At 33.5% G+C, this 24,097-nt stretch overlaps 1 protein-coding gene and 1 long non-coding RNA gene across 2 annotated transcripts; both read left to right on the plus strand.

Annotated features, from left to right (window-relative positions):
* The first annotated feature begins 11,717 nt into the window (after positions 1-11,717).
* Positions 11,718-18,872, plus strand: LOC130997705 (laccase-7-like). The gene is made up of 6 exons (XM_057923105.1): positions 11,718-11,859; positions 12,736-12,887; positions 16,819-17,063; positions 17,150-17,278; positions 17,355-18,308; positions 18,376-18,872. Exons 3-6 carry the CDS (start codon positions 16,838-16,840, stop codon positions 18,504-18,506), a joined length of 1,440 nt encoding a protein of 479 aa, XP_057779088.1. The 5' UTR covers positions 11,718-11,859; positions 12,736-12,887; positions 16,819-16,837; the 3' UTR covers positions 18,507-18,872.
* Positions 18,873-19,434: 562 nt separating this feature from the next.
* Positions 19,435-22,362, plus strand: LOC130997706 (uncharacterized). Its single transcript, XR_009093162.1, has 3 exons — positions 19,435-19,614; positions 21,468-21,534; positions 22,137-22,362. It is a non-coding gene; the product is annotated as an uncharacterized LOC130997706 (long non-coding RNA).
* Positions 22,363-24,097: the final 1,735 nt, after the last annotated feature.

Below are 24,097 nucleotides of genomic sequence, written 5' to 3' on the forward strand. Positions count from 1 at the left end.
AATACTACGAATATAATAATTTATTTTTAGCTGTGCATGGCTTTGATGAGGAGTAAAATATGCATCAGCGTTGTGCACTACATAACGGGAACATTTCTATTTATGCTTATGATTATTATTACTATTATAAAGCTAATCAGCGCATGTTTAATTGAAGACTTGGGATAATAAAAGAAATAACAGAGCTTCCGGCGTAGTCAAGGCAGCACAGACGACTCAGACCAAGGTCAATGTATGAAAGGGGCTTAAGCCCAATTATCTTTGTGAATGGGCTTGAGGCCCTAAGGCTTATTTCCATGCTTATAAATAGAAGCTTAGTAGTGAGTTATGGGCTATCTGATTATTCATTCCTCACTTGTAAAATATAACTCTTTCAAAGTATAGTGGAAAAATCGGGGAACCTACATCGATGTAGGTCTTAATGACCGAACCACGTAAATCTGTGTCTCGTTTATAGTTTTATATTTAGGGTGACATTTCTTGCTTTATCAGGCTTATATTTGGGTCTTAGGAGTATGCTTAGCGAACCTTATTTGGCCTTTCTTTAGAAGAAAATGAATCCCTAATTCCATCCTCATCAAGAACATTTAAGATCATCTATTGCCTTCTAGAATTAGATCAAATAAATTTAAATTCGATCGCGATTATTACATAATTGTATCGTTAGCAAAAAATATCATGCAAAAATCTATCTTTGTTGTAAATATATCTTCTATATATATATACAAGAAATCTCTTTAAAACCCTAGCTTCCTAATTGTATAAATAGAGACATTTGGCCCTCATATTGAATACACTTAATTCGTATTCTCTTCTCTATTCTCTAGTTTCTCTCTAGTTTATAACACATTATCAGCACGATATCTCTAGTTCTCTCATCTCCCTCGATCGTAGAAAGGTAATTTTACTTTAATTTTTGTGTCATCAATATGTGTCGATTTTATGTGAATCATATAAAAGTGTAGTTAATTAAATAACTTTATCTATATTTGATTTCATGAAATTTTTATATTAAGGGATAGAATCTATTTTATTTGATTAATTGATTTCATGCATCCACTTCACAAGATTTACTCTATATTTTAATAAATTTGTATTCGTCAATTTATTTGATATATCACATTATTACCGTACCTTTTTATTGGTTAAATATCAAACGGACGTGGATAACGGTGGAGCTTAATTATTTAATGCAATTTTTTTTTATCGGATAAAGTAATGTTAGATGTTAACAATTAGTACCTCAAACACTCCAAGAATTCACCAAGCCCACCTTATCTCTCCAGACTCCAATCACCAAATTCGCTCCCAATGGGGATCGAACCCGAGTCTCATCACTTAAGTGAGGACCCGGTGGCCAATTATTCGATGCAATTAATCGTGTGATTGTCATTGATCTTTTTTATATTTGATTTCTCATATTTATTTATATGAATTGTTCAATTGCTTCTTTCTATATTAAAAAGTAAAAGTCAATTGTGAGAGATAATTTATTTATATACGATAATATATTGATGATGATGATGATGGAAATAGAGGCAATCAGTTTGTAAGTAATTGATTGTTCAAATAATTTATTAAATTTTACAACACGTTATATATTGATCTTGTTTTGAGATTTGAATTGCTTATGAATTGCTCAATTCCACATTATGTATTATATGAAATATAACAATAACTGTTCGTATAATGTATGATTAATATATTTGTTCGTATAATTTCTTCTTACCTCTAATATAACGAATCGATATTCATTAAAATAAATCAAATCAATTTATTTACTATAAAGTTTATTGTTATTATTTTCCATGCCAAATTTTGTTATTTTTGTGCTCTTATTTCAAAATTTGACATGTTAGAAATGATCTTGAAAATTAATTGATGCTATTTAAATAGCACAAGTAGTATTCCTGAAGAATATTACATTCAAGATCTTAAATTGATGCTATTAAAGTAGCACAAGTAATATTCGTGAAGAATATCACATGAGCAATTCATATTACATGCTCTCGAATATTAGACCTTGAGCACAAGTAGTATTCCTAAATAATATTACATTCAAGATCTTAACTCGATGCTATTAAAGTAGCACAAGTAATATTCCTGAAGAATATAACATGCTCTTGAAGATAAATTCATATTACATGCTCTCGAAAATTAGAGCGTGAATGTCAAATGGCCCTAAAAGCCGAATGATTGTACTCTTTTTCCCTTACTAAGTTTTTTCCTATAAGGTTTTCTTAGTTAAGGTTTTTAACGAGGCAACTAGTGTGATATATGAGTAATATATGTCTTGTACTCTTTTCCTCTATTGAATTTTTCCCATGGGCCGGATTTTTACGGAGAGGTTTTTAATAAGGCATGAACATCTATACACTAACATCATATAGAATCTTGTGATAGTGCCACTACACATATTATTCTTCAAAAGAAGAAGTATTTTCATAAGTTGACATTAGCTGATGATAATGTTAACACAATATCAGGTGCATCGAACATCATTCAAGGCTCCAGAAGAGCTTGTATCATTTTGCAAATGATACTAAATTAGATATTGAAAATGCCCTGTACTCTAGTAAGTTTAAAAGAAACTTACTAAGTTTCAAGGATATCCGTCATAATGGATACCACATCGAGACAATTGTGTGGAAGGTAGAAATGAATATCTTTGCATAAATTCTTTTGTTTTAGGGTACAAGCTGACAAAAGAAAAATTAGCATCACTACCTTCTGGATTGTATTACACATTCATAAAAGCAATTGAGACAAACCATGTCATGAACGTGAAGTTCAATGACACAAAAGCTTTAAGCTTTGGTATGATAAGTTTGGATATCCTGGAGCAACTATAAAGCGCCGAATAATCAATAATTTATATGGGCGCAACATAAAGAATCAAAAGATTCTTTATACAAATGAATTCTCATGTGATTCTTGTGCGCAAGGCAAGTTAGTCATTAGACCTTCATGTACGAAGGTTAATACTGAATCTCCATCTTTCTTAGAAATAATTCAATGAGACATTTGTGGAACTATACATCCACCTTGTGGACCTTTTCGATACTTTATGGTATTGATTGATGTTTCTTCTAGATGGTCAAATGTATGCTTGCTTTCTACTAGAAATGCAGCATTTGCTAGACTACTTGCTCAAATCATAAAATTAAGAGCTCAATTCCCAGATAATTCAATTAAAAGAATTCGTCTTGATACTGCTGGTGAGTTCACATCTCAAGCATTTGATAACTATTGTATGGCTATTGGAATTGAGATTGAACATCTAGTAGCTTATGTCCATACTCAAAATGGTTTAGCGGAATCGTTTATTTAACGTCTTCAAATTATTGCTAGACCATTACTTATGAAATCAAAACTCCCAACTACTACTTGGGGTCATGCCATATTACATGCTGCAACATTAGTTCAACTAAGGCCATCAGCCAATTATGCTAAAACTCCCCAATGCAGATTATTTTTGGCCGAGAACCTGATGTTTCTCACTTACGAACTTTTGGTTGCGCGGTTCAAGTCCCAATTGCAAACCCCATAAAGAATAAAAATGGGTCCCCAACGAAGACTTGGGATAAATTTTGGATTTGATTCACCATCGATTATAAGGTATATAGAACCTTTAACAGGTGATTTATTTACTGCACGTTTTGCAGATTGTCATTTTAACGAAATGACATTTCCAACATTAGGAGGAACAAATCTACATCCAGAAAAGCACAAGGAAATCTCTTGGAATGAGAATAGATTACCACATTTTGATTCTAGAACAAATCAATGTGAACAAGAAATTGAAAAGATCTATCATTTGCAAAAGTTTGCAAATCAAATTCCTGATGCTTTTGTATAGACAAGAAAAATGACACAATCTCACATATATGCTGCAAATACTACAACTAAAATTGATGTCCTTGAAGGAAAAAATAACTTTGGCAGCAAATGAGTCTAAAATTCGTCAAAAACGTGGTCGACCAGTTAGTTCCAAAGATTCTATGCCTAGAAAAAGAAAGGGGCAAGATGGAAACCAAACAATGACGAAAATGACTAATCAACCAAATAAAAGCGATGTGATTCCTGAAGAATTACAAGTATCTGAAAATCATGAGATCTCAATGTTGGAAATTGGAAAAAATATCTATCCTAGTTTTGATGATACCAAAACTCGTAGCTTAACATCTCAACTGAAGATTACAGGAGAAAGAAGCAACTGAAGTAACCACAACTGAAGCTCAACTGAAGAAAAAACTGAAACTCAACTGAAGACTGAACAATTGAAGAGACTGAGATCACAACTAGTCGACTGAATCAAGTCAACGACTGGTCAAGAAAAGGACGGAATCATACTCATCTACATTAAATGCTTCTGCAACAACATTTAATGTACCAACTTAGAAGATGTCCTTGTACCTGAGCCAGAAAAGAGACGTTATCATCCAACGGTAGGATTTTAAGAAAAAGATCTCCACCAACGGATCTATTCCTCAGAGACGCCTATAAATAGCTTAGAAGAACTCTCAAGAAAGTGAGGAGAGAGAAGAGAAGATTCCGATTCAATCCTCAATGCCGAAGCTACATCAGAATATCAAATAAAGCTTAAAATTCCTTAAGCATTGAATCGATGAAGAGAGGATCTAGATGTTGTGAAATCAGTTTTACTGATTACCTAAACTCTCTTGTTGTAACTAGGATTTTCACTTAGATAAATCATTAGCCTAGTTACTGATTACTTGAGATTCTGTACTCAGTAATCCTAGTTGGTATATTACAATACCCCTTTTCAAATGAGCGAGAAGATTGTTTGTAATCGAGCTTGAGACTTAGACCAAGCTCAGTGGTTGTTTAGTACCAGTATACTAAACAACTAGGTTCCTTATCACCCGCAAGCTAAGTGTGTAAATCCAACTCTATGAGTTAGTTGCTGTAAGGAGTTTCTTTTTAGTATAGGTTGCTTTACACCCGTAAGCATTGCAGATAGGTTTGCGTTGCACCCGTAAGCATTGTGGTTAGGTTTGCCGTGCACCCGTAAGCACCAGCGAGTGATTGTCAGACTAATCATTTGGCCTTGGATGTAGGAACGTTGTTTTCCGAACCACGTAAAAATCCCTTATGTTCTTACTTGTTTTATATTCAGTACTTGCGCATAACTCTGTTTCTCTAATACTGATTAACTGAAAATAGTAACTAAGGAATTCTCTGTGAAGAAAATCTTTCAAGGCTATTTCACTAAGTTTAATATTCCGCTACTAGAGTTATAGGTTTAACTGATAAATCTTTTGATAGTCAGTTAAACAAGTAATGCTACTCTGTTTACTTACGACTGAAGCCTTACTTGGACTGAAGTTAATTGACCAGATCAATTCACTGAAATCACCCACTGAACCTTCGTTTCAGTATCAGTCGCCACCCCTTGTCATCTAAAACGTATTCCCTTGGGGGTATATTCACTCCCCCCCATACACCTGTCCTTTCAACCCTTAAGGGACCCAACACTCAATAAATTATTTACATCAGATATTGGAGAGAGAAAATATCATTGTTGATGATATATTTGCCTTTCATATAGCTCTTCATAAATTAAATAGGGATCATCAACTAAAATCTGTTGCAGAATGCAAACAAAGACTTGATTGGCCAAAATGAAAAGAAGCTATAGAAAGGAAATTAAATTCTTGTGATAATCGGAAAGTATTTGGACATATAGCCCTAACTCAGGAATCCAAAATCCTTGTTGGATACAGATGGATCTTTGTTAGAAAGAGAAACAAGAAAAATGAAGTTACGAGATATAGAACAAGACTCGTAGCACAAGGTTTCTCTCAAAAACCAGGAATTGATTATGAGGAAACATACTCTCCCGTAATGATCGCTATTACTTTCAGATTTTGATTAGTCTAGCTGTGTCACAAAGGTTTGATATGCGCCTTATGGATGTAGTAACTGCTTATCTATATGGGTCATTAGATAATGACATATATATGAAAATGCCTGAAGGATTGCAGTCAAAACCCAAAAGCATGTATTCAATTAAACTGCAAAAATCGTTGTATGGGTTAAAACAGTCTGGTCGTATGTGGTACAATAGAATGAGCGAGTATCTTTTGAAAGAATGATACAAGAATAATGATATCTACCCCTGTGTTTTCATTAAGAAAACTGAAAGTGGATTTGCAATCATAGCAGTTTATGTTGATAATTTAAATTTAATTGGGACTCTTGAAGAGCTCAATAAAACTGCTGAATATTTGAAGAAAGAATTTGAGATGAAATATTTGGGAAAGACAAAGTTTTGTCTTTGTTTGCAAATGGAACGTATCCGTGGAGAAACGTTTATCTATCAATCCACATATACAGAAAAAGTGTTAAAACGCTTTTACATGGATAATGCACATCCATTAGCATCACCAATGGTTGTTAGATCTCTTGATACTAAGAAAGATCCATTTCAACCAATTGAAGATGGTGAAATAATACATGGTCCTGAAGTACCATATCTAAGTGCAATTGGAGCGTTGACTTATCTGGCTAATAATACTAGACCATATATAGCTTTTTCTGTCAATCTTCTAGCAAGATTTAGCACTGCACACACTTTGAGACATTGGAATGGTGTTAAGCACATTTTACGTTATCTAAAGGGTACCATTGACCTTGGATTATATTATCAAGAAAATTATGATAATACTCTAGTGGGGTATTCGGATTCAGGATTTTTATCCGATCCACATGAAGCTAAGTCACAAACTAGATACGTTTTCACATATGGTGGAACTGCTATATCATGGAAGTCTGTGAAGCAAACCTTGACTGCAACTTCCTCAAATCATTCTGAAATCATTGCAATCCACGAAACAATTCGAGAATGTGTAAAGTTGAGAAATAAGACGAGTCATATCCAAGAGTCGTGCGGGTTAGCTTTATCAAAGGCCAAACCAACTGTTTTATATGAAGACAATGCTGCTTGCATCGGGCAACTCAAGGAATGATACATCAAAGGCGATAGGACGAAGCATATTTCTCCCAAGCTCTTCTACACACATGACCTTCAAAAGGATGGCGATATCGACATTCAACAAATTCGCTCAAGTGATAATCTGACGGACTTATTCACCAAGGCATTACCAACATCAACATTCAGAAAGTTGGTACACGAGATCAGCATGCGTCGGCTCAAAGATCTTCAATGATCTCAAGTTCAAGGGAAGCAGTTGTACTCTCTTTCCTTCGACTAGGTTTTTGTCCCATTGGATTTTCCTAGCAAGGTTTTAATGAGGCAACATTTTTATTTTAGGGATTGGTCAATCAAGGGGAAGTATTGTAAATATATCTTCTAGATATATCTTATGTGTGTTGACCAAGAAATCTCCTTAAAACCTTAACTTCCTACTTGTATAAATAGAGGTCTTTGGCCCTCATATTGAATACACTTAATTCGTATTCTCTTCTCTATTCTCTAGTTTCTCTCTAGTTTATAACAATATTACTATTATTATACTCAAATAATTAATTAGTGGTATAAACTTGATTGAAGGGATGGGGCCGATATCCACAACCGCGGCCTGCACTATTATAAGATTTATCAAGGAACTAATGCTCTTTACGAAGTTGAATTTTGTCTACAATGTTGTTATATAAATATTATGGAACTGATTCACCTCCCTACATGTATTATATATCTTAGATTTTAATATTCACACTATATTATTTAACAAAAATAATTTGAAGTATCGATGATACGATTAGATAACATTATTCAAATTTCAGCATCGAAAAAATTAAGGAGGTGATTGGTATGATGGAATGAATGTAGAATAGATAACATTATTCCATTTCTTTGCTTGGTATATTTTTTTAGTAGGAATCGTCATTTCATTTGGAATCACCATTCCTACATCTATGGAAATCATCATTCCCTCCACCTACCATGCTATTAGCCGTTTCATTCCATTCTTAATCCTTCTAAATTTAAGTTTTGACATGTATATTTGTATGAAACATGCATTATTATTATTATTATTATTATTATTATTATTATTATTATTATTATTATTATTATTATTATTATTATTATTGAAAGAGTTTAGTGCCCCAAATTACCCCAAAAGTAAAAACTGTGTAATTTGTAGAGTAATGTTGAAAGGAATGTTATCAACAAAATGTTAATAACATTGAAACCAACATGCAGCGAAAATGAATAACACACATGAATACTTTTTCACGGATTATATAAATGTAATCCGCGAGTGCCTCAAGGCTAAAAACACTATGATAATCAACAATACAAAGTAGTACAAAATTAGATCTCTTGGTGATCTATCTTTACAAATTGACTGCCTAAGATAAATCTACCTATCTACTCACTGCACTAGAATGTCGAATCAACATAGAAATCAAACACAGCCGAACAACAAATGTTACTCTACCAAAACAAACAACCTACTACGCTCCAATGGCCTTGTACTTCAATTCTTGCCATTGACCTCCTGTCAATACAAAGTGAGACTTTACAGATTAGCTGCCTAAGTCTCCTTCGTCAAAGCAATCCTTGAAGAATCGGTGTCACGTTTGCAGCAGGAATGTTGAAACTAACAGAAGTCTGCTACGCTCCAATGTCCTCGATATTCAACCCTTACCATTGACCTCCCGTCAATACATAGTAAGCCTTTACGGATTGGCTGCCTAAGACTCCTCCGTCAAAGCAATGTTTGAAGAACTAGTGTCATATTTGCAGCAAGACAAAGTGACGAGTTGGTTGTGAGCGAATGTTAGGTCGGTGAAAACGCACTCCCAAAACGTAAGGATGAATTAGGCTTCTTGCTGCTTTTATAGACCTTCATGTCGTGGTTAGTTTTCTCTACTTCCCACTTCCAGAATGTTCCTATAACGGCCACAATCCACCTCTGAAAATTGCCGGTCGACCAGTCTGGAATGTTGATTGAAGAGACTATGGATCCTGAAAAATAGGAACTAACAGTCCACTACTTTGGACCATGATAAACCACATTTCCACTTATTAAAAACGTGGTCAACAAGCATAAAACCTTTATTCTAATACCAAAGAATAATAAACCGTAAAAGGAAGGTAAAGATTAAATATATACAGTTATAAATGGAGAGTCAAAGTACAGCTTCAAGACAGACTTCAGAATGTTGGCTGGTTCCCAGAAATGTTGACAACAAGAGTGTTACCAACATTTAAATCCAACATTGTCGGAGTCAACATTGACTCTAACAATTATTATTATTATTATTCATTTTTTACTTCAAAAATAGTATTTTTTTTAAATAAAAATATTTTTAGCAAAAATAAAATATTATCAACTTTATATAAGCAATAGTCTAATTTATGGATTGAAATTGATGCAACACATTATAAAATCATATACATGGATTGAAATTAATAAAATCAAAATAATTTCATTTCATCTTAAACTTTATTTCTAACTACCACTTATAGAAATTAAATTAAACAAATAATCACAATTCCATTTCTTTAGTATTCCTTGTGCATACCAAGCATTAAGAATCACCTAAGGTTTAACATTCATTTCCACCCTCATTTTATTCCTACTTCAATTCCATTTCACCCTTATTCCATTCCATCATACCAATTATCTCACAAGTGACTCGTATGATATCCATTAATGTGTATTTTCAACTTTGACATAAAAATGCATGCATAGAAAAAATAATCTGAGGTGGAACCAAAACACAAAAGTCACATCCTTCCGGCCCCAAACTTAATTGTCTTCTCCTGCTGGTAAGCATATATTTTCAATATGAAGTGTAAATACGTGCGTGCGATATGAATGATACTTGATGGGATTGTATATCCAAACGTGCATTTTGAAAATAACCAAACCTATATATCTAGATGGCCGAGCAAATTAATTAAGGTATGAAATCACTATTCAACCGTCATTTGAAATCCCTTATAATTAATGGTGAAGGTACCATTCCATTAGCTTTAGATATCATCACTTCATTCAACGGGCGTTTACTTTGCATACACGCTTGATATATTATAGATATCATCACTTCATTCAACGGCGTTTACTTTGCATACACGCTTGATATATTATATAATTGAATATTTTATCCTTAATATTTAAACCTCTTCCAATATATATATATATATATATATATATATTGGAAGATGTTCATATATATATATATATATGTATATATAGCGTCGCGTTCTACAGAAAAAAGAGCTTATACAGAAAAATCAAAAATATTGAATATGGCAGTTAATGTTGTTAAAAGTACAAATAATTTGTTGAACTTTTGGGGGTTGGGGGGTTCGATGGCTGTTCATATTCAACAAAATTCCACATTGAACGTTGAACGAACAAACGCTGACAGTTAGATTAGATAAGATCAACGACTGAAATTTCGTCTCCTTTCTCTACCTATATTTGCGTTTCCATAGAACTTTGTATATATATAGGGGCAGAGCTAGGGGTGGGGCAGGGGGGCCATTGGACCCCCCTGAAATTTTCAAAAATAGTAGGGGTATTTTCGTAACTTTATATTAAAAATAAAAATATATAATTTTATCTTCATCATTATCGCGTTGAGCTATTTTATACTGTAATTGATATGTAATTTTAGAGCTAAGACATTTTGAAGAAGTGAACACATTATTAATTTATGCATATCATGCTTGGATTGGATTCAAGAGATTTATTTTTTGAATTTGATATTGAAAGTTACTTTGCCTTACAAAGTTTTATGGGATTTTGGCAAATAAAATTACGAACTAGTACGAATTTGCAATTTTAACATGACTTTTGAGTGCAGCGAATTAAATCACTATTTTTTCATTTTTTGCAATTCCATCCACCATTTTTTTTCGATCGCCAGAATGTTGAATTGGAGCTTACGTGGCAAAGACGATGTCGTTTTTGTGAAGCCTAAACTACGTCATTTCGTACAATTTCAATGAAACATTTCTCCAAATTAGAAAAGGACGGTATCTTGTATTTGCACCATAATTTTCAAGATTTAGTAATTTTATTGCAAAAGGTGATGATTTAATTCACCACATTTCAAAAGTCACGTTAAAATTATTAATAATTCATGATTTTATTTGCAAAACCCCAAGTTTTATCCATCTTGATTTTTTGAAGTTGTTTTGTTTGAACTTGAAAATATATTTGAAATGTATTTTTTGTAATTTAAATGATATTATAATTGTGTTATTATTTATTTTTAATTTAATTTATTTTATTTTTTAATTTAATTATTAATTTTATTTAAAAAAAATTGGACCCCCTAAATCGAAAGTCTGGCCGAATAGTTTCAATGAAATCCCTCGTATATTTTTTTACTAATTTTTTAATATCGTCATTCAATATTATATACTGCCTTATACATTAGTCTCACATCTCACAAAAAATAATAATCTCACTAGAACCTAACAATATATATATGGAGAGAGAGAGAGAAATTAAATAATGGAGTACAAGTTATGTATATATATGATACCAAGAACAAAATAAAACAATAAACCTGCACTGAATACGTATATTTCTTCCACCCAAGTTGCAACCCTATACAATTATTTCATTCTGATTCTTGCATGTAGATGCATGCATATTGTATTACTATATTATATAGCTGATCATACCTCACAAATTTTAATTAACAAAATCGTTGACTAGATGAAATAATTGTTGTATAAATAGGAGACTTATCTGCTTCACTTTCTGCAGAATTGTTTACCTCCATATTTGAGATTAGTACGTAGCAATGTGGCATCGTTCCTTGCTGTCTCTAGCATGGGCCTTGGTTCTTTTGGCTTCTTCTTCATCCTTTGCCTCAGCTCGAGTCGTACAACATACGTTTAATGTAATTGTTCTATCTTATTTTTATTTTATTTTGTTGAAATATATCATGCATGCAGTCGAGATCTTACTGTGCATGGTTATGAGCTGACCGCAATCTATATATAATTTAATTTAGGGTTATTAGCATGTAAATACACGAACTTTTATATTTTCTGAAATTTAACATGACTTTTATTTTTAGCCCACAAATACACGAACTTAGCATTTTTTCTAATTTTTGACATCGAGATAAAAAAAAATTCTAATTTACTATTAACGTGAAGGCCGGTATACCATGTCATTCACTCTCTAATCAAAATAATGAATCAAATTACTCTATTCAAGTGTATATTTCGTAGTCCACGTCATGTATTCCGGCCTCCACCTCAACAATAAATAGAGTTTTTTCATGTCGATGTCAAAAATCAGAAAAAAATACTAAGTTCGTGTATTTGTGGGCTAAAAATAAAAGTCATATTAAATTTCAGAATATAAAAAGTTTGTGTATTTACAGGCTAATAACCCTTTAATTTATTTGCAAGTTGTGAGAATGGAATTAATCATGCTCTGCTCTTTGATCATGGAGATTTACATTGAATGCATCACCTGAATTTGAATCTTGTAAAACACGATTTTTTTTTTATTAATGTTGTAAATTTCATTGTGAATACAGTAATGTTATACACGTTGAATATTGTAATATTTTCACGTTCTCACAAAAAAAATATAATTATCATGTGTAATAACCAACCCCTATATGAATATATATTGTATATACGTCGATAAGTATATGCTCAATGAGGATATATGATGACATACATGCATATTCAGATTCTAAACTTTTTTTTATGTGAAATTTATATATTATCATTTTTTTATGTTGTGTGTTGAATTGCAGGTTCAAAATCTTACTCTGAATCGGTTATGCCGAAATCAAGTAATCACTGCGGTGAATGGAAGTCTTCCAGGACCAACTATTGTAGTTCAAGAGGGTGATATGCTTGTTGTCCATGTTAATAACAATTCGCCATATAATGTCACTATTCACTGGTATGTCATGTGAATCAATTTTTTTTTTGGTGTTAATAATTACTCCCTCCGTCCACGAAATGAGTACCCATTTGTGGACGGCACGGGTTTTAAGAAATGTATGGAGTGTAGTGTGAATAGTTTAAGGGTCCCACTTTTTGAGTGTATTAATTAAAGAGATGTGTGGGGTACACTTGCCAAAAAGGGAAATGGGTACTCATTTCGTGGACGGACGAAAAAGGAAATATGAGTACTCATTTCGTGGACGGAGGGAGTACATTAATTTTAGAGGTAATATATGAAATTAGCCACTTTCTTATAATAAATTTAAAAATTAGCCTATCAAATAAAATTTTTAAAAATTACTCAATTTTTATGCAAAAAATATAAATTTACCCCTAACATTAAAAAATTAAAAATTAACCCTTTCTCTCTCTCCCCGTTCGGCTTTGGATTATTGTCGCGCCGCCTATTCCGTCGGCAGATCTCTGCTCGTACTCTACGCTGCAACAACCGTTGTTATTTCCTTCGATTTAATTCAGCCAATGCCGCCTCTGCCTGCGGCCACGAACGGAGCTATTGCTGCTCCATGTACGTCGGGGTGGTAAGGAGCGGCACGTTTGAGGAGCTCATGGACTTCGCCATATCCAATTGGAGGTTTCCACCAATCAGTATAAAGTGCAGAGATGCGTTGCCTTTGCGCCCCTCAATTACTTGTTTAATGTGGTTTTAGGTTTTTTATGTTTGTTAATTCTAATCGATTACACACAAATTCACAGAAAAAATATATAGGGAATTTGGATATAGCTTCATCAATGAGGTCCGTTTGTAGTAAGGAAATTGGTTTTTAGTATGGGGATTTTTTTTTTTTGGTAAATATCGTACGTTATAAACGATGAGGTCGGCATATATATAACAGTATATATATGTATATATATGTGAGGTGTCGAATGGCATCATTCGCCAAACTCATTTTCATTTATCCCACATAATCTTGAATTCACAATCAGATTTAATTCACAATTTAATATTCTTAAATAAATCTATAAATTCACAACTTTAATGCTCTTAAATTCACAATTAAATCTATGAATTCACAACTGAATCGTTAGTGTTGGTTGTGAATTCGAATTTTAAAACTAGAATTAATTCATAGCTAATTTGATGAATTCACGACTGAATTGTTAATGTTAGTTATGAATTCGAGTTTTAAAACTCGAACTCACAAGCAGATCTATTGCTAGTTGTGAATTCAAATTTTAAAGTTTGAATTCACAGTTAGAAATAGCAGTAGTCGTGAATCTGAGTTTTAAAAGTTTGAAATCGCAAAAATAATGTCAGTTGTGAAGTTGAGTTTTAAACCTTGAATTTACGACTAACAATATTTCTAGTTAAAATTTGAATTTGCAACCAACACTAGCTATTCAGTTGTGAATTCGAGTTTTAAAGCTTCAATTCACAACTGAATCATTAGTGTTGATTGTGAATTCGAGTTTAAAAGCTCGAATTCACAACTAATTATTTTGATTGTGAATTCAAATTTTAAAACTAGAATTAATTCATAGCTAATTTGATGAATTCACGACTGAATTGTTAGTGTTAGTTATGAATTCGAGTTTTAAAACTCGAACTCACAAGCAGATCTATTGCTAGTTGTGAATTCAAATTTTAAAGTTTGAATTCACAGTTAGAAATAGCAGTAGTCGTGAATCTGAGTTTTAAAAGTTTGAAATCGCAAAAATAATGTCAGTTGTGAAGTTGAGTTTTAAACCTTGAATTCACGACTAACAATATTTCTAGTTAAAATTTGAATTTGCAACCAACACTAGCTATTCAGTTGTGAATTCGAGTTTTAAAGCTTCAATTCACAACTAAGATTAGTGCTAGTAGTGAATTCGTGGATAATTTTTATGTTTTTTTCATGTAAGGACTAAAATGGTTAGTGTGGTCATTTTTTTTTTTTTTTTTTTTTATCTTAGAATGCGTTTGATGGATAAATTTATCATGAGAAAATGAGGGATAACAAAAATTTATGCCTTTAAATGTCTCATTCTTTTTCCCACATTTTACACAAAAGAGAAGTTCACTATTTTTCCTTCCTTAATGTTCACTTCAAGGATGGATAATATTATCCCTCAAAAAATAGTGGGATAATATTATCCATCCTTGAAGTGAAAATAAGGAAGTAAAAATGGTGAACTTTTGTAAATTAGAGTCTTGATAAGAGAGTTGAAAAGTGAAAAATCTAATGAAAAGAGAGATAATTAACCTTCATTAAAGAGAATATCTTATATATTGTAAAATAAAGTTATGAACTTTTATTTCGATGGGGAGCAAGGAGTAAATACCAAAAATTTAATCTTGCACTAGTTTGAATATATTATCCAGGAGGGAGTATGAATCAAAAACTGAATCTTGCACTAGTTTGTATATACTAGTGTACCTACCGCGCTATGCGCGGTTGAATGTGAATTTAGACTCGCGTAAAATCTGCATTTATATATTTTATAATATTAATATAAACTAATATAATTAAAATTCGATATCAAAATTATTTTTTGCTAAGTGATCTAATATTTTAATATAACCAATGTAATTATACAAAAATATAGCACATGTCTATATATATATATATATATATATATATATATATATATATATATAGATCTTGTATAACTTATATAGGGAGTTTCTATAATTACAAAAATTAAACCAGATTTATCGTATAAAATAAGTTGTGTATGAATTTGTTATGTAACATTATGGATTTGGTGTGAAAAATGATGAATTAAAAAAAAATATATCAACCTATAAAATTCAAACTATGGACCAAAAATTCATTTATTAATTATAGCTATAATTTCACCAAAGTTTTAATCATAATTTAAGGGATGAAAGTGCTTGCTATTAAGCATATTGGTCATTGACAAATTATATTTCAACACATATTTTTGAGATATAAATACACACGTAAAGATATTTGAACTTAATTTAATACCTATCAAAGATAATTGTATGAATACAAAAAAATAAAATAAAAAATACATACATTAATAAAAATAAAGAAATTGTCATATTTAGAAAGCAGCACTAATTTTGAACAAATTAATTAAAACATAAGAGTTTCTTTATCTCTTATAACTTTTGATTCAATAAAATATTGAATTTAATTTTCATTTATTTGATGATGAAATAAATATTAAAAATTAGAATAAAAATTAAGAAAATAATCTTTGAACATATTTTTAGAATTTTTTATGCAAGTAATTTACACATAATTTTAGACTCAAGTAATATATACAACTATTTTATACTTATCGATTTAATTTGATAAAAAAATTATAATATATAATATTTATCATTTTATGATAATTACATAATGTCATATTAATAATGTTTTTAATGAAATAAAAAATACATAATTTGACAAAAAATTTAAAGAATGATACAGTTTATAATTGCAATTAAAATCTCATTCCTTTTGAAGTAAATATCATTATTTTTAAATATAAACTATTTTATAATTTTATATTATCATAACTTGCTCATTTTAAATATTTTTTATTATATATCAAATTAAAGTTCATTTCATAATCTTTTGTTCAAGATGCATATATTATATATTTGACATAATATTTAATTACTTAAAAATGAAAACAATCGTGTTCTATCTATGAAATAAGGAAAAAAAATATTTATATAGTGCTTTGCTATTTTCTTGGTTAACTTGTAATGGCAGTTTTTTATTTTCGAAAATAAAGTGGGGTCAACATATTAAATTTGACTTTTAATTATTTTTTTTCAATTCCAAAATTACCCTTCAAATTAAATTCATTGACATTTACTTTGCTTTTTATATATATAAAGATTATCTTACTATATATGTTCTATGTAATTAAATGAGGTTCCACGAAAATTAAATAATTGCGTCGTGTTTGATGTAATGACGCAGGCATGGAGTGTTCTAGTTAATGAGCGGATGGGCCGATGGGCCTGAATATATTACACAATGCCCAATCCGACCCGGTCAAAATTACACCTACAGATTTAACGTGACTCGCCAAGAAGGAACTCTATGGTGGCACGCACACTTCAAAGTGCTCCGCGCCACTGTTCATGGAGCCTTAATCATCCAACCCACACTCACTCGCTCATACCCATTTCCAAAGCCATATAAGGAAATCTCAGTTGTCCTTGGTTAGTAATACTATTTCACTCTTATATATGCAATTTCTTATTTAAAATTGGGTCAAGATATGTTTATACTTAATTTTTGGATATAGGCGAGTGGTGGAATGCCGATATTATGGACGTGGAGGCGCAAGCCACGGCCACTGGGACTCCGCCAAATACATCTAATGCTTTTACCATCAACGGCCAGCCTGGAGATCTCTACCCATGCTCCTCGAACAGTTAGTTCAAGTCCACATCAAATCAATATATCTATTTTACATGCTTCATATTTAATTACTATAATTTTAATTACAGACACGGTTAGGTTCACGTTGGTACATGGAAAGACCTATCTTCTACGAGTAATCAATGCTGCACTCAACACTCCGTTATTCTTCAAGATCGCCAACCACAAATTCACAGTGGTAGCCGTCGACGCGGCCTACACCAATCCCTACCCCACCGACGTCTTGGTCTTAGCACCAGGCCAGACCGTTGACGCACTAATGAAGGCAGATCAATTTCCGCGATGGTATTACATGGCGGCGAGTGCCTACGTAGCCCTTCCACTTGTTCCGTTCGTCAATATCTCTGCCACCGCGATTATATCGTACCTTGGTGCATGGAAGTCGACGCCCGTGCTGCCCGTAATGCCCAACTCCAGAGACACGACCACGGCAAACAACTTCCTTTTCAACCTGACCGGGCTTACCAGCAGCCCGTTTTGGTCACCAGTCCCTTTGAACATAGATGAGCGCATGGTTGTGACGGTGGGGCTGGGTCTTTCCTTCTGCGACGCCTCGAGCGGGATCTGCGGCGGGCCGGCGGGGATGAAGATAGCAGCGTCCATGAACAACGTGTCGTTCGCGCTCCCAACGAGGTTGTCGATCATGCAAGCGTATTATAATAATGTAAGCGGGATTTACACGACTGATTTCCCCAACAACCCGCCAGTGGCGTTCGACTACACAAACCCGAACAATGAGGCGAACTTTGCGTTGATCCCAACGGTGAAGGGGACGAAGGTGAAGGTGTTCAAGTACAACACGACAGTGGAGATGGTGTTCCAGAACACGGCGCTGCTTGCTTCGGACGATCATCCGATGCACTTGCACGGTGTGAATTTCTACGTGGTGGGGCTGGGCTTCGGCAACTACAATCCCAAAATTGATACTAAGAATTTCAACTTGGTGAACCCGCAGGAGCGCAATACTGTTATGGTTCCCTCCTACGGATGGGTGGTCATTAGGTTCCGAGCTAATAATCCAGGTATATATTATATATAATTTTTAATAATTAATTATGAAAATGCAGAATTTGACATATCAATTTTTAGGTGTATGGTTCCTACATTGTCACATAGATGCACACGTGCCGTGGGGTCTGGCTAGTACTTTTATCATTCAAAATGGGCCGACACCATCTACAAGGTTGCCTCCACCACCTGCAGATCTTCCCAAATGCTAGTTCACCGTTTCTACACAGATAAATATATACTTGTTTAAATATATCAAGCTATTTGGGAGAAATTTGGTTCTCGATTTGATAAAAGTTCGCTTAATGAAGATTGTTAGCTTAGCGAATACAGTTTAAGCTTACTAATCTTTAGTTTATTAATTTATGAGTAAGCTTGTCAAGTAAATTAAAGTAGTATTAACTAGCTATATTCTCTTCATCTCTCAAAATTATAGCATTTTTGCTATTTTTGGCATCCGTTGTAATACCCGGGCTTTTGATGACGTGTTTAGTTGCTTGAGTTTGAGTAATTAGGGTATCCTTTGTTTGATTACTTGTACAGAGATGAGGAGTTATATGAAGTTTTCTTGTTTTTTTTTTTAAAGATGTTGAGATGTTCTTTTGATGATGTTTGGATGATGTGGGATTTTATATCCGTAATTGAGTTTGAGTATTTGAATAATTCGAGATAATTATTTGAATGAGAACGGTGAACTCGGAAGTGAAATCTGAGTCCGTTAAGACGTTTTTGAAATTTTTGACTTTTTGACGATGAATAGTAAAAATACTGCTATTTCGTCTGTTTGTCGACTTTCAAAATCTTACGTGCACGTCGTCGAGAAATATTCTTAGTTTTTCGATACGAGTCCAATAATGAAAGTTTTTATTTTTGGACGATGAGTGAATAGTAAATCGGGATTTCTCGATAAACGAACCGAGCTCGTTTATCAGAATTTCGAGAACGGGCATGCGTTTTCTATATTTATATAGAATTACGAGTGTAATGAAAGTGAGTAGGAGTTGAGAGGGCGAGTAACGAAGAGTATGGGTAGTTAGTCGTTAAGACGAGACGAGACGAGACGAAATGAGATATTTAACGACTAAATATCTAACCTACCCTACCCCTAACCACCCCCCAACCACCCAAACCCCTTTCCCCTCACTTACTTACGGCTGTTAGCAGCCAACACCCCTCACTTTTAATTTTTAATTATCTCACACACACTAAACACACACACAACTCACGCATATCTCCATTGTTGAGGAGTTGGAGCTTTTGAGCTCCGTTTTGAGCGAGAAGACGAGCCCCGATCATCTTTTCGAACACGTATCTAAGTAGGTAAGATCTCTACCTACGTTTTGATGGTTTTCTTTTCGATTTTCGTCGACGTCGAAAAACGTCGATTCTCGACTTTATTTTGAAACGACGTCGGATCGTCGTGAAATTTTAGTATGTTGTTCTTGGGTAGATGTTGAGCATGTTTAATGAAGGGAGTAAGAACGGAACGAACCGTAGCTATGAAACCCATGAGGGCAGCCCCGTTTTTCACATATTAGCTTGTCTTTCGATTTTTGTTTGATCGTTTTGACTTGATATTTGTGCTTAAGGGTATGCTAGAATCGATATATATTAAATTCGTATTTTTCCAAGCACGAAAATTGTATAAGTTTTTAGAGTATGATTATTTAAATTCGTGAAGTTTGGGACGTTGCATAATGAATATTATTGCGTATATGTGTTCTACGATATCACATGAGCATGCTAATTGATTTACAATTTATGGATGATAATTGTTGAACGAAATTAAAACTGGAATTCTGTAAAAATTTTACAGCAGTTTCAAGCTTATGTTTCGATGAGTTTTCATTGCTTGATGGCTCTGAAATTTTAGTATGTTTATCTATGATATGTGTATTTCGTCGCTGCAAAATTTCATGTCTTTTGGATGATGTTTGGTATTTTAAAGATATTTTGAAACAATCCTTGACAGAATCTGTCAACTGTTGGTAGACTTCACAAAAACGTTTATATCTATTAATCCATGAAGGATTTTGCATCACCGTTTTTTTTAAACGAAACTAGACTTCAATACTTTTCTAAAAACATAATATTTCGATTTTTATGACCTCTGAAACAGAGCAGTTTATTATTTCAAAAATGCCCTGTTCTGCTGTCATATTTTTCCAACAGTAAAAGTGTATGAGTTTCATTGTTTATTTGGCAGATCATATGAACGTTTTCTCTTGTGAAATTTTAACCAAATCTTCAAGGATACCTTTAGTTTTGGCTGATTAAATTTGATGGAATTTTATTAAGGTTTGCCTTGGTTTCTAATGGCCTAAACAAAATTGGCAGAAACTGTCAATCTTTGACAGCCTGCACTAAAAGAGCAATATCTCCAAAAACCTTTAACCTTTTTGGTTAACTACCATTTTTAGAGTGAACTACACTTCATGGAGTTTTTGAGATCAATTGGTATGAGAGTTTATGATGATTGAGTTGGTTGTTATGAATTTTTAAAGATGACACAAAAACAGCAAAACTTTCTAGAAAATAACTTGATTATATTTGTTTTGATGGATGATACGATATGACTAAATGGTGTGAGTTGTGAGAGTTATGATTAACGCACATAAATGTTGGTATCTGACACTCGAACAATTGGTGTCGAGTATAAATGATAGTTTACTGATAAAGAGTTTTGATAATTTTGAATTGTTTGGTTTGCGTTGAAAAGATGTCAAGATGTTAAGTTTTGAGTCGAGAGACGAGTTCACGTAGTGAGATTCACGCGTTGAAATCTCGTGGCTGACATTATATATGAATAGGTCATGTCGAAATTTTTAGTGAAATTAGAATTTGAGCATAGTCGATTCTTGTTGACCGTGACTCAAATACATGCCTAATGGAAAGTTTAACTTTCTAATTGGTTAATTAGACGAGATGAGAGCGAATAGATCTGCTAAGAAAGTGGACTTTTCGATGTGTTAAATATTTCTTTTAATTGAAGCGCTGCTAATTATAACATAAGGATGTTATAATTAATGAGTAATGACGAGAGATAATAATTGTTATATTGATTAACAATCAAGAGAGATGAACATTAGAGATACTAATGTTTCATAAAAGAAATTAGATTATTAATCGAGGTTTCTTTTATAACTTCTCACCAATTCTTCATAACGATGAAGGTCCTTTTGGGAAGTAACGACTTGAGGGAGAGAGTGACGTTACTCATTGATACAGAGACACAACGAGGTGGGCATTACTTTTACTATACGTATATAGAGATCCCCTGCGTGTCGTAGGCCTCTTATACGAATGAATGCATGAGATGATCTAACTGTTAATTTCAGTTTCATATATATCAAATGAGTTTAAATGTTACGTTCAAGCAAGTTATTTCATGACAAAATCTTTGAGTTAAAGTTATTTCAACTATTGTCTTGCCATAAAATGTTTCAATTTTAGTATGATATCTATCTGCTTTGGCTTTGCCAATGATGCAATCGAATTCGGGTCCTGAGCAGTTGATAGCTATCCTGCCAGGGCTAGTGTACACTAGTGACCGTGAGTCATCTAGCGGGTTGGCCGGTCAAGTGACCGTGAGAGGTGGCCACCTCTCCGGCACACAGTTTCAGATATGATAGATTACAAAAGAACTTAGTCTGATCAGACGAACTTTAAGAATCACAAATGAACTTAGTAAGCTTGGGCCTTTTTAGCGAAAAACTCCCTTGCTGTACTGTTTATGATGGCATGACAATTTACAGTTTTGAAGCATGTATTTTTATACCTAGGCATACGTGCCCACTGAGTGCTTTTGTACTCAGCCCTGCATATGTTTTCTAAATGTGCAGGTTGAGCTGATGTGATGATGGTGCTGCAATGAGCGGAGTCTCCAGGGTTGTTAATAAATAGTTAACCTGTCTAGAATATGTCTTCATACATATGTCTAGCTACTTTCCGCTGCAAGATGTTGTTGATGTTATAGTATGTTATGTCATACTTTGAGTCTTAAGAGAATGGTTTCATACGATGTATAACTTGATTAATGATATTAATTAAGTTTTATGCTGTCTTTCATAGACTGTTTTCAATTGAGTATTAATGAATAAAAATGACGAGTTTTATTAAGATGAGTAAGTTTTACGGCTATAAATGACGCCCCTTTTCTTCCCCTTCTTCTTTAACCCCATCCCTAGTCGTGGATCACTCGGCCTAACTATCCATAGTTAGGGCGGGCTGTGACAGAGTGGTATCAGAGCGAAGGTTAAGCTCTGAATTAGAAGTCTTGAGTTTAGTCTAGAATGAGTCACTAGACTAATAGTTATTAACAACCGTGAGCTCAGCGCACCATCACACCAGGCTCAACGAGGTATGTAAAATTTCAAAGTTTATTTGACGTTAAATTTTGAAGAGCACGATGTTGAGGTTATATGATGAGTTATGATGTTATGCTTTGAAGATGCATAGTTTGAGTTTGAGGATGACAACATGATTAATAATGAGTTATTATGTTGTAAGAGCATATGTTGATGTTACATGATGAATCATGAGAGCGTTTGTATCGTATGATGTTATATGATTGAGGATGCATAATTATGAGTTATGATGTGATGTATTTGAGATGTTTTGTGATGAGAATTGTTTGAGCAGTTGTGATAAGTCACGATGATTTAGATGAAGGAATCTAATGTCATTGTTAAGAGAGATTTTTTTACTAAGTAGAAGGATGAAATGAGAACTTAGAGCTAAAGCTTGAGAGAATTAGCAATTGCTTTAAGTACTTGTTGGTTTGAGTTATGAGTTTGAGTTATGAGCTTGAGTATAATAGCATGATTAATGATGAGTTATTAGCATGCTGCAATGAGATATTGTACGATATGTTGAGTTGTTTGGTGACGCGAGTTTTGCTCACGCAACCTTAATGGTACTTGAGGAGGTATCATGAGCCATAGTCTTTGGAGATGGCTTTGAGAGAGAATTGTTGAGTTGTCTTACTGAGTCACGATGATTTAGATTAAGGGATCTAATATCATTGTTTAGAGAGGTTACCTACTATGTAAAGATGGGACGAGATGAGAATTTAGATGTTTTGAGCTTAAGTTTTAAGATAACAGTACTACTTAATAGGAGTTTTGCTAAGTTATGTTTTGTTTATTTCTGTTGCTGGAGCCAAGTAGAGTTAGTTCCTAGAGTCACCTTTAAGTTCTCCTTATAGGTTGGCCAGGACTGTTGGCACTGCACGAAAGTGGAATGTTGTGAGATCGAACTCAGGAAAGATCGGATACGAGGACGAGGCGTACAGTATGTGGTACAGAGATACCCTAGCAGATTTTCAAACACATGTTCATAGACTATGAAAGGATGAAAGCCTTATGGTTGTTACTAGACTGGATGGCATCGTGCACCTAGTCCCCGTGCTACCAATCGAGTGGTAGGATTGAGCAAGGAAGAAAGCCACTCAATATGATGGGACATGTTGTCTTGAGCATTGGACCCACAGGAGATGAGATTTGTTACAGATACCCAGATTTTCTATGCGGATCTACTGACCGGATGCTTGTTTTCTACCAGGGACTCTAGAAGAGTGTAGTAGATATCGAGTCGATCCTTGAGTATCAGTTACCAAAGATGATAAAATGATAAACGATAATGAGGATGAGAAGTAGCCGAGGAGGGCTAGAGTTGATGAGGATGAGAAGAGAAGTCGATGTAGGCTAGAGCTAAGGATGATCTTGAGAGTATGCGCGGTACACCCTCGTTTTTGATTAGTTGCAATTACATTGCGATGTATATAACTTACTTAGGAGATACT

This window comes from Salvia miltiorrhiza, chromosome 8, assembly GCF_028751815.1.
Source record: "Salvia miltiorrhiza cultivar Shanhuang (shh) chromosome 8, IMPLAD_Smil_shh, whole genome shotgun sequence".
Taxonomy (NCBI): Eukaryota; Viridiplantae; Streptophyta; class Magnoliopsida; order Lamiales; family Lamiaceae; genus Salvia; species Salvia miltiorrhiza.

Coding starts and splice junctions, on each gene's coding strand:
- LOC130997705 (XM_057923105.1), top strand. CDS start 16,838: ATGAGCGGATGGGCCGATGGGCCTGAATATATTACACAATGCCCAATC. Junction 17,064..17,149: donor GGAAATCTCAGTTGTCCTTG/GTTAGTAATACT, acceptor TTTTGGATATAG/GCGAGTGGTGGAATGCCGAT. Junction 18,309..18,375: donor GTTCCGAGCTAATAATCCAG/GTATATATTATA, acceptor ATCAATTTTTAG/GTGTATGGTTCCTACATTGT.